Genomic DNA, 14,076 nt, shown 5'->3' on the forward strand with positions numbered 1-14,076 from the left:
AAATAGATGTTTAATAAATACTCCGTACTCACTTCGTCCGGAATTACTTGTCGCAGAAATAGATGTATCTAGACACATATTTACTTCTAGATACACCAATTTCTATCCATTTTCGTGACAAGTAATTTGGGAAAGATTTAAGAAAAGGTACTGTAACATAGTAGTGAAAAAAGGCTCGACCAACGAACGAAATTTGTAAGACATACAAGCCTCAAACTTGAGCTGCTCGCCTCCGCATTCTGGGAGACATTTTCGGCAATTTTATTACCAGCATCCATTCACAATTTCAAAATTTGATTACACATGTTCCACCCTAGGATCACCAACAAAGAACATTTGTTTGGTTATGTGCATGCCAAACTCCATTGATTTGCCTTTTTGCGGGTATCTCAAGTCCTAATGCTATGTACACCAGCCGAGAAGCAATATGGACAATCATACACACACCACAAATATGACCAGAACGAAACTTAATGCTGAACACATAAGACGCTGTTGGCATGCTAAACATGGACTCAACCATATTTTCCAGTAGACAAGGACCATGGCAGCATGAACCATACTCAAGAATTCAAGATAAGTTCAGCCACCAACATCACAAACGATCACGCCTCAAGACTCAACCATCTGGAACTGATTTGAAGTACTGTGACATAAATGCCCTGAATCTTAATTTGTACTCCTTCGGCGAGATTACTGTTGGAGATAGATTCTTGGGGACAACAAGCGATGTCTTCACCCACGACTCCAGTTGTTTGTCCCAGGTATATTGCCTCAAGTAATCTATTATCCCAAATACAAGTTCCTTCTTCTGTTTGTCCACTCCAACAAACAAGGAGTAATCCATGACATTCATGTTCTAGAAACACAAGAAGCGTAACTTGTAAGCTTCAGAGCCAAACGTAATGGGCATATGAACTCGATGAAAACCATTTGGAGCATTAAGAATACTTACACATAGAAAGGAAGTATCATTCCAAAGAGCACGTTCCATGAAGGTTTTAGTTTTTCCTTTAATGTAGATAGGCATGGTGCGCATGTCTTCAATAAAATTTTGATCCAACAGTACACTTTCGGGGTTTGTTGAATCAGCAACATATCGTGAGAAAAGAGCACCCTTCAGATCATATCTACGCAGTATGTTACGGCCAAATAAAAGATTCTCCATAATCATGAAACTAGTCCTTGCCTCCTTACCATTCCTAATTTCCTTGACCTGCAATAGTAGTTAGAGAGAATTAGAACATAAACATTAGATAGCGCGAGAATTAACAGGATAGAGCTTTGCAGAAAAATATCATTCCGGACCTGATATATTCCCAGAATTTTTGCAAGGCAAGTGGGGTTACTTGAGACCTGAGATCCACTAAAATGCTTGAAATATTCAAGACCAAACTTTAAGAACGAGTCAAACTCTGTTTTCTTGATTTCTTTTATGATAAATCTGTCATCCATTGATTTCGCAAAAAAAGCCTTGCTCTTACCACCTTGTGCATTCCATAGTTTACAACGGCTTATGGCTGAAACATACACAAGCTCGGATGGGCAACATATCTTCCGAAGCTCATAGAATTGTCTTGCATATACAGAAACCACAGTGTATTTGCTCTTCAAACCTAGCTTTTCACTATTCAGACAAATTTCAGGATGCATATCTTTTAATGCCGACAGAAACGAATCATAAAACCCAGATGTTGATTCCTCATATGATAATGATGATATATTGCTTAATATGCTATGATCCTTTTCTGAAGACTCCTTCAAAGAGATAACTGATGACGGCATAGAGGTACCTCTGGCCAAGTTGCTAGGTGCAACCTTATCAAGCTTTCTTCTAGATAAAAGTTCATCCTTTTCAAATGCAGCTTCAGAATAAATTCCTTGCTCTTCAGATATAGCTAGTGCATAAGCAATGATGCTAGATATCTCTTCCTCAACAATTGACAAAACATTACCACAGGGGCGAGCTACAAAATGCATCGAGTTCATTTGACATTTGAGTTGTGTCAGTGATGAAGAAGATGGGGTGTATTTGTTGATGAGATGAAACTTATTCAAATCGCCAATTTGAATTTCTTTCTTGTATCCCATTTCCAAGTGATTGAACTTATTCCAGACCCATTCTCTTGTGTCATCACTCATGAAATCCAACAAGTTTTGCAATGCAGGCAAATGTTTACTTGCCATGGCAATAGGGTAAATTTCATTGCCTCTGGCTGGTGCAAGGTGTTCATCATTCTTAACTGGTAACACATTTTGATGTGGCCCATTTTCATCAACCTCAACTGGAGAAGACCCAAGCTCTTTCATTGGTGATTTCTCAGCAATCTGATCCTTCTCTGAAATTATGCCACTACCAGAATTGTCAAAATCGTCAGAAGAATTTATAGTTGCCTTCGGCCTTTCCACTCCAATATTTAGGACAGATAGTGTGTCCCCGTGTATGGGCACGGAAACACTTTTGGAACTCAGCTCATTCTCCGGTATGCTTTTGTGGGTAGAATTTTCTAAAGATGCGCCATCAAGTTTAATGTACTGAAGAAGATGATACAAACGGACATCCCAAACATAGAATCCAAGAAGAAGTTGCTGATACAGCCAGTTCAAGCTAAGGATCTCATGAGCACAAGTCTCAGGTTTTGCAATGTGGTCAAATGTCTTCAGAGAAACCTTGTGCATAGAGGATATGTTAACATATCAAAAAGTAGTTCTCAACCCTTTGGTCAGGAGAGGAATCAATGAGAGAAAAAATAGGCTTACCTCAAGTTCGTTCCTTTCCTGTGCAAGCATATTACAGACTTCCAAAAATAATCCCTCGTATGCTGAACTGTTTGTGTTCTTCCCCATGGCTTCACCAGAGTATCTTGATTTCAAGCCTTGTATTGTGTTCTCAATTTCAGAGAAGAGTAGCTTCCATTCAGCAAGGACCTTCAAGCATAGAAGTATGTTAAGAGAGTAATGATGTAGCTAAAGCAAAATGTATGGCTGCAGGAAATATTTGTAGAAACGCACACTCATAACTTCAACATCGAGCCAATCTTTTCTGTTTGGGTTATGGAACTGCAAAGTCATTGGTGGCTTAGTAGCAGAATATATTTCAACAGATGAGTATCTGAACACGGCAACTTTGGATCCCAATCTGCACGAGGAAGATTTTTAGTCATATCATGTTGAAAATGAACTTCTATGTTTACATAGGAACATCTTGCTAAAGTTTACCCAAAGAAACGTAGGCAGTCCCTGTGCAGCAAATGCCCACATGTTGACAGCTTCTTAGCAGAAGAATGTGTTGAGAAACTGAGTTCCAAAAACTTCGCAAAAGAGAGGTTGCGTGCAGAGGAGGATATTATAACCCTCGGTGTGGGCTTAGCACTGCATCTTAAACACTTGGTCCACATCCAAATTTTTCTTTGACCCTCACCGGAAAGTGCTTCCACCAATGGAAGGCTTTTCACAAGGACAGTGAGGGTACCATCATGGTGGGTGTAAGAGTACATGTGACCTTCTGGAGGCCCACCACATGATAAGCAATTGTGCTTCTGCAAGTAATCTACTTGTTACTGACACATAATTAAAGACAATTAATGATTTGTTAAATTAATAAAACAATAACTAAGATGTATGACCTCATTAAGTAAAGTATCTTGCAAATGCATCCCAAGAGATGTATCACAATTCCCATAATAAGTTATCCGGGAAAGATGACTCTGCTCACAAACTGCTTTATTCCTGATGTTTTGGCTGGACAACGAAATTAGTATCGTCTGAGGATTCAGAGAAGTCCCAGTCTCCATATGTGTTTCGTCATCAAAAGTTTCTGCAAAATTTTTGCCAGATGCTTCTTTTTTATGCGTATTTAATTTTTTTGGAACAGCAGTGATATTTGACCCATCAAGCCCATCACATGAAGTTGACTCAGCAGAGCTGACATCTGAGATGTCCCCAATACTATCTATCGAGGGATCTGGATCAGGCCGCGGTGAACTAGACTGCATAGCTTGGCTGTTGGAATCTCTGGAATTCTTAATTTCGGAATCATGAAGATGCTGTGACATGGAGTTTTTAGTGTTGGCTAACTCTTCCGTATTAAAAAACTGCTCATCAGAAGTGCTACCAGGAAAATGTAGCTGTGGATCAGTTTTCAAACAGTCCTCTTTACGGAAAGCATTTTTTTCGGTTATAAATGATCTTTGGTCGGCGAAAAATGATGTTTCAAGGATCAAATGGTAAGCTGCAAAGACAGTGAAATGGAGAACACGCTTAATCTTCTTCAATGTTTCACTTGTTGATCCTTTTAGCAATATCTACAAAAGAATTTCAACCTAATCAGACAGAGCAAAAATATAAGATCACAAGATATAGGATACTGAACTCAAATGGACATGTTAGCACAACCAAGGAGCAAAAATGTGTATTCTGTACACTTTGCTATATGTAAGGTTCAATGAAATAAATTACCCTTGCTCATGCATTCCGAATTTCCAATTCACTACTATGCAAACAAACAGCACAATGGTGTTACCAGCAGTAACATGAGCAACTCAGTACTTTTTTTCTCAAACATACACCTAAATGTGTGTCATTTTGTATTAGAAGAAAAAGCTAGAAAGCGAAAGTACGAACCACCAAGAGGGATGACGGCCGATCAAAACAACTAGAGTAGAAACAGAAGAAAAAGGCTAGACTACTCTAAATTACCATAAAGGAGAAGATATACAGAGAAAGAAGAAGAGCACTGTCTTGTTCTCAGCATCAAACGCCTCAACTCAGTCCTAATAATGATCATAAATGAATTGTCTACTCCCTCCTTTCCGGTTTAAAAGGACCAGACATATCCCTAGATCAACAATATAATACAAATTGTATACGTCACAAAAATTATACTACCATTAGAATTTAGAAGACATAATATTTTAAGTTCCTATGGTATATTTTTTGTGATTCTCATGTTCCGTTGGTTAAATTATCGATCTAGGGATACGTTTGTGCCTTTTAAAACAGAAGTGGGTAGTAGCATATAAACATCAAAAATTTATTTATGGAGTAAGAAAAAACTAAGTTGAAATTGCAGAGCAGAAAGAGGAAAGATGACATAAAAATAAGGAAAAGGAAGAAACATACTGTGCATCCCATAGGTTTTGGAAAACCTTCCAGAAATAAAAATGTTTTGGATGACCTCCTTCCATCTTCTACTGTTAGATTATGCTCCTCGACAAACTTCTTGAAATTGACAGATTCACACTGCTTAATAAGGTTAGTTTTCGTGCGAACATCCTGCAACGAGATGATTGGAGAACCAGTACAACGAGCGATTCTTTCCAGTCGATGCATATTCATGTCACTAACCAAGGTAACTCCTTGTTTCTGAACATATTCATTTACATTTCGTGAAACCGCTTTCTCCACCAACATAACATCCGGACGGCATATGCCAATCATATCGCTGAGAGTTTTCTCCAACTGCTCGCTTTCCTGGTCAACGGTGATGAACGGGAATTTTGTAAATTTTCTTTATCATCTGATATTGTACCTCTGTAACATAAATAAATTTAAGTAAGACTAAGAGCATGCATACACACCTGTTTCATTGAATTCAATGATGATAGCCCTGTGGAAAATTGGCCAATGTCACCCTTAAGAATTAACAGTTTAGGATGCTTAATGTTGGCACGCATCTGCTTATGTGCGGCTGTCTTCTTAAAAACAAGACCGTTGATCACTTCACTATCAAAGAAAGAGAGTGAGTACAGAGTTGAGGAATCATAAGGCAACAAAATGAGCAGTACGAGGTGGAACGCTAGCACGTTACCTTTGCTGGCAAGATCCTGAAGCTATGCATTTCACCTTCACATATAACCCTGGATCCATTGCATTTCCCATATTGGCATCAGGCTTGACGAGTAAGGCAGCACGCCATGATAACGAAGCAACAATATCAAGCCAGATATTATCGGTTGCTCCATCAGACAAGGAGAATCCTTCAGCAGCCAAAAAGCGACTAACAAGGATCTTGAATTGCCCATTCATAACTTCTGACATTGCTTTCTGCAATTGATCTTCACGGCTATTATTGCTTCCCTCCTCGTCAAAGCTAAGATTCAAACTTGACTGACCCCACTTAGTATCATTGTCACTATCATCATCGTGATTAGCAAGAGTATCAGTATCATCCTCCTTATTTGCTGGCTCTGGTGGTAACCAGATGAGAGGGTCCGTGTCAAAACTGGGCAACGCTAGTGGATAAAGGCTGTCCATTTCATTCTCAGAGTCAGCATCTGCTTCCATGCCTGACCCAGTATTCAATATGTTGTTGTAAACTATAGTATTTTCCTTATTACTGTCAACCTGATCCATAACTTGCTCATTCAACGGAACTATTTCACCTCCTGGCATGGGAAGGCTAGTAACCTCCTCACCATATTGTGTTCCTGTAAGTTGGTCATTGGCCAGGATATCTCGATCAGGTTCCAAAGATACAGTTGTGTCCAAGATGACATTACCAGCATCAGAACTTTCAATGGTGGCACCTTGATCAGTCTCCAACTGCGTTTGACTAGATAAAGTATTTTGGTCAGCCGGGATGGGAATATTAGCACCACCACTGAGTTGACAATCTTCCTCTTTTACTAGACTCCCTTCTCCTTGCTCCATAAATTCATCACTGACGAAGGTATCAGGATGAAGTTGACCGGTATCTAGGAGCTCAATTTCCTCTTCAGAGTCAGTATCCACGAGGGAGCCACCTGAGAGAAATACAGAACATAAATATAGTTAGGTTAAGTTAGCAAATGATCATAATGATAGATACAAGTGGTAGTATTTTAGCGATAAGAGAATGGTGCACAGAGACTTACCAAAGCTTGAAAAGCAACTATCAAAGCTGGAAGAAGAGCTTCCTCGGCTAAAACGGGGAGTGCCGTAAGGAGTGCTGTAAGGAGTGCCACAAGAGCTTGTCTGCATGCTCAGCCATTCCATGTCGCCATTTGCAACTGATGAATCAATACCATGGTTACACTTGTACCAGCAAGAATCGCTGCAGGTAAGGACGTTATTGTCCCCATCCATGGTTGCCTCTTCTGGTTCAACTGCGTGACACATTTTATTCATGACACGGATTTACCAGATTATCGAGCAAAAAATATGACCACCTGCAAATAAAATAACCCTGGGTCATACTGACTGCCAATCTCGAAACTGAAGGGACTACACACCGAAATATATAATATCCATCACAGCAATCTAAGAATTTTACAAATATCCAGGTCAGCACAACAAGAATCTCCAATTATTCGCATTGAGCTTGTCTAGTTGTACATTGGTTTATAAGTTACAGCTGTTAATGTATGAATTTATGGATCTACTCCCTTTGGCTAGTGCGAATGTGGCCTCACAGGACAATCAGATGAGCTTTGACATTGTACGCTAAAATATTTTAGTGAATGCATAAGAATGTGGCCTCACAGGACAATCAGATGAGCTTTGACATTGTACGCTAAAATATTTTAGTGAATGCATAATCAAAGAAAGAAAATGCATGAACAGCAAGTGTCGAGGAAAATACTATATTCTCATTGAACAACAAGGATTGTGTAAACTGAGGATTTGGAAGCAGAAGTTCAGAGGACACACCAGAATTACAGATAGTGGAGAACAAGTCACGGTATCAAATTTATAACAAGCAGTAGTGGATGCTACAAAATCACACCAGCGGGCTCATGTAACATGTAAAAATTTGCAAACATGGAACAAAGGTAAACGGTGCACGGTAAATTGAACACTCCGCTAAATAATGTACTAGTGTACTAACTAGGAACATGAACAGGTAAAGTAAAAAAGTGCAAAAACAGGTGTTCCTTGAAAAAGCACCGACATCCCAACAGCAATAACAGGGCGCCTAATGATTTGAGGATATTTCCCGGTCCACATGTAGTTCACCAACCATGTCGTCTCCAAAGAGTTAAAATATTCCTAAGACCGTAGACTTACGGATGCGTCCAAATGCTTGGCCCCTGACCCCCGGACGCAACTCTGGTCACAAACTAAGCCGGCGGCGCAGGGAGCACAGCACCGCTGGACGACTGTCGGCGGCAGGCGATGGGCAGGAGAGAGGTGGCGGGCGTCGAGGCGGAGCCCGCTGGCCGGGGAGCACGCAGGCAGGGTCTACGGAGACGGCGGGCGGCGCAAGCCTACGGCGGCAACTCGTGAACGGGCGAAGCAAACAAAAAAAAAACAAATGCCTCGCGATCGCCGGAGGAACTCCTCGGAGGAATCGACAGGGGCGCGATTGCTTGGCGCCGTCAAACAGGCACCCCGATAAAACCCACCCGATCCGGGAAAAGCCCAGGGCATCGGAAGCTTACGTGCGGGCGCGGAGAAGGCATCCTGATCGGAGAATCCACCCCCGGGCGAACCCGTCAGACACGAACGCGCACGCGCGCGCGCACAAAGGGCTCGCGGGGAGCGCGCGGGGCTGCCGCCCGACGGGCGGAGGGCGAGGCCGCCGACGGCGTACGGGGATGGGTGGAGAGACGGAGGGACCGGCCGGCCGCCGCGAAATCTGCCGGAGCTCTCGATCTGGGGTCGGGATTGCTATCGCGACTGCGGATTCGGGACGGGGGTGGGAGAATGAGATTGGGGGAGGAGGAAACAGGGAGGGTGGTGGGACTGGGTGGTGAGCTGTTTATATACCGGGAACGCGTCGGAGGCAGTGCGCGCGTGACATGGCAAGGCGAACTGGTCCCCCCGCGGCGCGGTGGTGCTACGTATGAACTGGACCCGGTTCACTCCTCTCCGGGCGATGGCGTCGACGGCTGGGGATTGCCCGCGGGCGCACGAAAAGGCGTATTTCCGGCGGGCGCACGACAGGTGTTCTCTACCTCGGCCTAGCCGTGCGATTTCAAGCGCCGTTTTGAATTATTGGACTGGATTGGGTGATAGAGCCCGGGTCGCTCAAGTAACCCCCCACCCGTGGCACGTTTGGCAGCGGTCCTGGTGGTTTCGTGTACCTTTCATGGGTGCCTAATGCGATGCACTATCGGTTTTGATATTTATTTATTTTACTTGGTTTATTTATTTATGAATAAGTCTCCTTTTAGGGGGAACGAATCCTTCACAGAAAAGGTTGGCCTCTCTGGCGATTATACGTGGTATTTATGTTATTGATTGAATGAGCAATAATGTTTGTATCGTCACCCTCACGATTTCTTAATTTATTGTCGTCGCCCGGGCCCAACGGACGGACGGTGTGTGTTCCTTTGTTTAGGCGTAATCGGCCATTTTTCACTTCATTGTAGGTCTTTTTGTATGGTTGTACCATCCCGCCTCGCTTTTGTGATGCACTATGCTGGCAGTCGAGTAGTTGTGTGTATGGATGCCAGCGGTGAGGTGGTCCGTGACAGTTGTGTTCTAACAAATGTTCGACGAAGATTGCTGCAAGGAAGCTTGGCGTGGGGGAGGCGGGTTGTTGGTGTCGTGGTGCGGAAGCCGTTTGGGATGGGGGCGCTCAGGCATCTGACAAATATGCATGTCATTGGGGGTGGAGCTTGAGCATGATCTGGGAGAGGGGCCAAAAAGGAGAGTTGAGGTGGCATTCGGGCCCACTCTGGCCACACGTAAGCTACGACACTAGTAAAATAATAATGGTCGTGGTACGCCATAGCACATGAGTGACACAACTTATTGTGGATATTTGTGAACACAAAAGAGCCAGTGAAAAGGATTTGTCGGTCCAGAAAACCAACAGTAGCCCCAATAGGGTGGTTTACATGGCTGGAAATACCACAGCAAATTGCACATGAAGTGTTTACCCAGGTTTGTTCTCTTGTCTTGGAGCTAATACCCTACTCCTGCTTTGATTTGATTGATGTATGGGAGCCTCATATGAGGATTACAATGGAGAGTATGAAGGTTATACCGGGGCTAGGGTTTTGCATATGTGAATATAAGATGCCCTAGACTAGTCTCTCGCCTCACCTTATAAAGGAGGATGAGGCCTAGGGTTACAAGATCCCTAGTTCGATCATGCTAGCCATGATCTGCGGGGCGGAGTCCTCGACACTAAGTAGATGAACTTTTGAGCGATGCCCACTAGAAGGACGAGGGCTTTGAATTTATCTCTGTCCTGAGGCTGGTTAGCGGGCCAACTTCCTATCACATCGTATACCCCTGGTACCTTGTATCGTCAATAGCTCCTCATCTTGCAATGGTTCCGCGGTGTCTTGGTTGAAGTCACTCCTATAGCGTGTCATCTCAGACCATCTGACGAAATCTTGACGGGCTCCCACGTATTCTTAAAAAGCCAAAATGACCTTGCGTCGGCTCACCATGGAGAGGTTAGAGGCGGTATGTGATGACCCACAAGTATAGGGGATCAATCGTAGTCCTTTCAATAAGCAAAAGTGTCAAACCCAACGAGGAGCAGAAGGAAATGATAAGCGATTTTCAGTAAAGTATTATCTGCAAGTACTGTAAGTAACAGTGATAGATAGTTTTGTAGCAAGATAATTCGTAACAAGTGATAAGTAACAATAGTAGCAAAGGTGCAACAAGGTAGTCCAATCCTTTTTGTAGCAAAGGACAGGCCTGAAAGTACTCTTATATAAAGCAAGCTCTCCCGAGGACACATGGGAAATTCGATCTAGTCATGTTTATCATATTGAGTTGATTCGTGTTCGCTATTTTGATAATTTGATATGTGGGTTGACCGGTGCTAAGGTGTTGTTCTTACTTGAACAAACAACCAACTTATGACCACCCTCTCGCACAAGCATCCGCAACTACAAAAGAAAAATTAAGATAAATCTAGCCATAACATTAAACGCGTGTGAAAAGGATCGAGATGGACCTAGAGGGGGGGGTGAATAGGTACAAATCCAAATTTTAATAATTACTTAGCAATTTTAGGCAAAAGTGCGGAATATGAGTGTGGGCCTAATAATTGCTACGACAAGGAGTAAGCTATTTAGAGTGAAGTAAGACAAGCGGTAAACAATAATCAAATACAAGTACGTAATAAGGATTAACACAAGTAGAGAGTTAGGGTTAGGAATAACGGAAACTCCAAGAGAGACAAGGATGTATCCCGATGTTCACTTCCTTGGAGGGAAGCTACGTCACCGTTAGAGGGGCGGATGCTACCACGAAGGCACACCAACGCCACGAAGGCTCACCCTATTCTCCCTTTGAGATAACTCCACGAAGGCGTTTCTCAACCACTAGTGGTAAGCCTTGAGGTGGCTACCAAACCTTCACAAACTTTCCGGGGGAAATCACAATGGTTTGATTCCTCTCCGAAGACTCCTACCGCCTAGGAGTCTCCAACCTCCAAGAGTAACAAGATCACGGGGATTGCTCAAAACTTGCTCAAATCACAAATCACTTTGGTGGGAAGGAGGAGAGGCAGACGATCTATCTTTTGATTGGAACAACACTCAAAAGGACTCACAAATGCTCTTGGGATCTAGGATTTGGTGTAGACAAGAGTGAGTGAGAGGAAAGGTGTTCTTAGATGTATTCTAGTTGTGTTGAACCCTATTTCACGAGGTGGTAGAAGAGTATATATAGTGGGGAGTGAAATACAGCCGTTGGGGACACTTTAAGTCACACAGGGTCCGGACGTCCGACAGTTGTCGGAAGTCCGGGGGTCCGTGAGGGGTCGGTCGTCCGAGGCCTCTAGATATGACTGAAAATACTGTGAATTGAACAGCCACCGGACGTCCGGAGAGGACCGGAAATCCGAGTTATTCGACTCAACTTCTACTGGTGGGAGGTTCTGGATTTCCGAAGGGGAACGGACGTCCGGCCCTCGGACGTCCGGAGAGAGCCGGAAATCCGAGTTATAGAGCTCATGTTCTTCTGGTGCAGGGCTCCGGATTTCCGGGGCTGGTCGGACGTCCGGCCCTCGAATGTCCGGAGGGAGCCGGATTTCCGAGTTATATGACTCACAAACTTCTGGTGAAGGGCTACGGATTTCCGAAGCCTGCCGGTCGTCCGGCCCTCGGATGTCCGGAGGGAGCCGGATTTCCGAGTTATATGACTCACAAACTTCTGGTGAAGGGCTACGGATTTCCGAAGCCTGCCGGTCGTCCGGCCCTCGGACGTCCGGAGGGAGCCGGATGTCCGAGGCAATAGACCTGTTTTGAGATAAGAACAGAGTGGAGAATATGTGGTATTGGGTATGATAGTGAAGATGTGGTAAGAGCAAGTTCATCGCAAAACCTGTGATCCCCTCTTAATAGTGTGGGATCCCTATACTCAATATCAGTAAACTCAAAAGAATAGTCTACATCATCTTTTCTTAATCCCGAGCCTTCTCGAAATATAAATCCCAATCTTCTCACACAACCTTTGGCACATAATTCTCAATCTACTAAAGTACTTGTCATCCTGAGATACACTCAACAAATAGGATTAGTTTCCTATGTATGTGTTGTCATTAACACCAAAAGTCGATTAGGGGCATAGCATGCACTTTCAATCTCCCCCTTTTTGGTAGTTGATGACAACATATACATAGGTCTCAAAAAGATTTAACATACATTATAGCCTAGGAGATATTTAGTACGGAGCTCCCCCTTAGTATATGCATGATAATATATCGAAGCTCCAATGGATTAACATGTAAAGATAATAGATCATCATAGAAGTAGTGGAGCAAAACATAATAGTCTATGATGATATCATAGCAATCCATAGCAATCCATAGCAAATCACAATCATTCATAAGTAGCCATACATGAGTTTATCCATTACATTAAATCTCCAAAGACTAAAAACTACGATACATTACTCCCCCTTTGGCACCAAGTACCAAAAAGGGAGACACCAACAACACCAACCACGCTCAGAGCTCATCAGCATCATCAGGCAAGCCACTGCCACCAGCCTCGTCAAATAAATCAGCCCACTCAGGACCAGATGGGAAGCCAAAATCAGTAGGAGGAGCAACGGGAGGGGCCTCATCATCACTCACATCAAGAGCGCCCGAGGCTCTCAGACGAGCCTTGAGGGCATTCTGGGAGGAGACTAAGCGAGAAACCACATCATGGGTTTGACCACACTGGAAAGAGACGACCTTCATCAAAGCAGACTGTGCCTTGCCAAGGAATTTGGCAATGCGACCGAGAGGAGCGGAGCTAGATGAGGGGGTGGTTGACCGGGCAGCAGTGCGGCGAGTGGATGTGGAGGATGAGGGGGTTTTCTTGGGAGCATAGTTATCCGCCATGTGAGCGGGAATGACCCACTTGCGATGCGTGTGAGTGACAGCCACAGAGAAATCAGCAACATGGTTAATAAGAGCCTGGATGAAGGGGGCAAGAGGAAAGGCTCGCTTGTACTGAAAGCTAGCAAGCCGAATCTCATGCCATAGAAAATGAGGCACATTAATTTTGCCCTTGGGGTGCTCGAACAAGTGAGACATGATTTCAATACAATAGCCACTGCAAGAGCCCTTATCACCCATCTTGGGATAGATGGTGCGGATGAGACGATGAAAAATGATGAAGTAAGGTGATCGCCAGATGGATACCTGGTTAAGGTCCTTCAGGCGTTCATCCGCATCAAGCTCACTTAGTGGTTTGAGAAGGTACCCACACGCGTCAATGGACTTATGCGCATGGTTAGGATCATCCCTATGTATTTTGAAGCCGGAGTTGGGGAAACCAGGTGCGGCAACAAATGTATCATAAGTAGCTGTGAAGTGAACGTCAGAGGTGATCCAGCTGACAGTGTGGTTTGGACCAAAGTAGCATGTGGCATAGAACTGGTGAATGGCAGCAACATTAAAGTCGCGATGAAAAGCAAACAGGGCGGCAAGCCCCGATGCCTCAATAAGCTCAATGGCACCCGGATATTTCGCCGGGTGCGTGCAAATATGCTCAACATCAATATAGAGATGAACAGATAAACCCTTAGGAACTATGACTATGGTAAAAATGTCCGCCTGGACGTGTGTGCGGAAACGTGAGTCCGTAGAGTCACGTACGACAGCGTATGGATCAAGGTCGCGGCGGAAAGTTAGGTATGAAGCCGCGCCAAGTGTGGTGAAGTTCGTGATTGCACGACCTAAAGTAGCAGGAG

General features: G+C 43.9%; 1 protein-coding gene across 1 annotated transcript; it reads right to left on the reverse strand.

The window, feature by feature from the left end:
* Nucleotides 1–249: 249 nt before the first annotated feature.
* LOC123444760 (1-phosphatidylinositol-3-phosphate 5-kinase FAB1B-like) lies at nucleotides 250–8,648 on the reverse strand. Its single transcript, XM_045121593.1, has 12 exons — nucleotides 8,361–8,648; nucleotides 6,855–7,148; nucleotides 5,810–6,743; nucleotides 5,580–5,724; nucleotides 5,122–5,472; nucleotides 3,627–4,304; nucleotides 3,220–3,539; nucleotides 3,013–3,139; nucleotides 2,761–2,928; nucleotides 1,309–2,670; nucleotides 956–1,216; nucleotides 250–859 (listed from the first exon to the last, which is right to left on the reverse strand). Exons 2-12 carry the CDS (start codon nucleotides 7,105–7,107, stop codon nucleotides 620–622), a joined length of 4,839 nt encoding a protein of 1,612 aa, XP_044977528.1. The 5' UTR covers nucleotides 7,108–7,148; nucleotides 8,361–8,648; the 3' UTR covers nucleotides 250–619.
* Nucleotides 8,649–14,076: the final 5,428 nt, after the last annotated feature.

Source organism: Hordeum vulgare, chromosome 3H (assembly GCF_904849725.1).
Source record: "Hordeum vulgare subsp. vulgare chromosome 3H, MorexV3_pseudomolecules_assembly, whole genome shotgun sequence".
NCBI classification, from domain to species: domain Eukaryota; kingdom Viridiplantae; phylum Streptophyta; class Magnoliopsida; order Poales; family Poaceae; genus Hordeum; species Hordeum vulgare.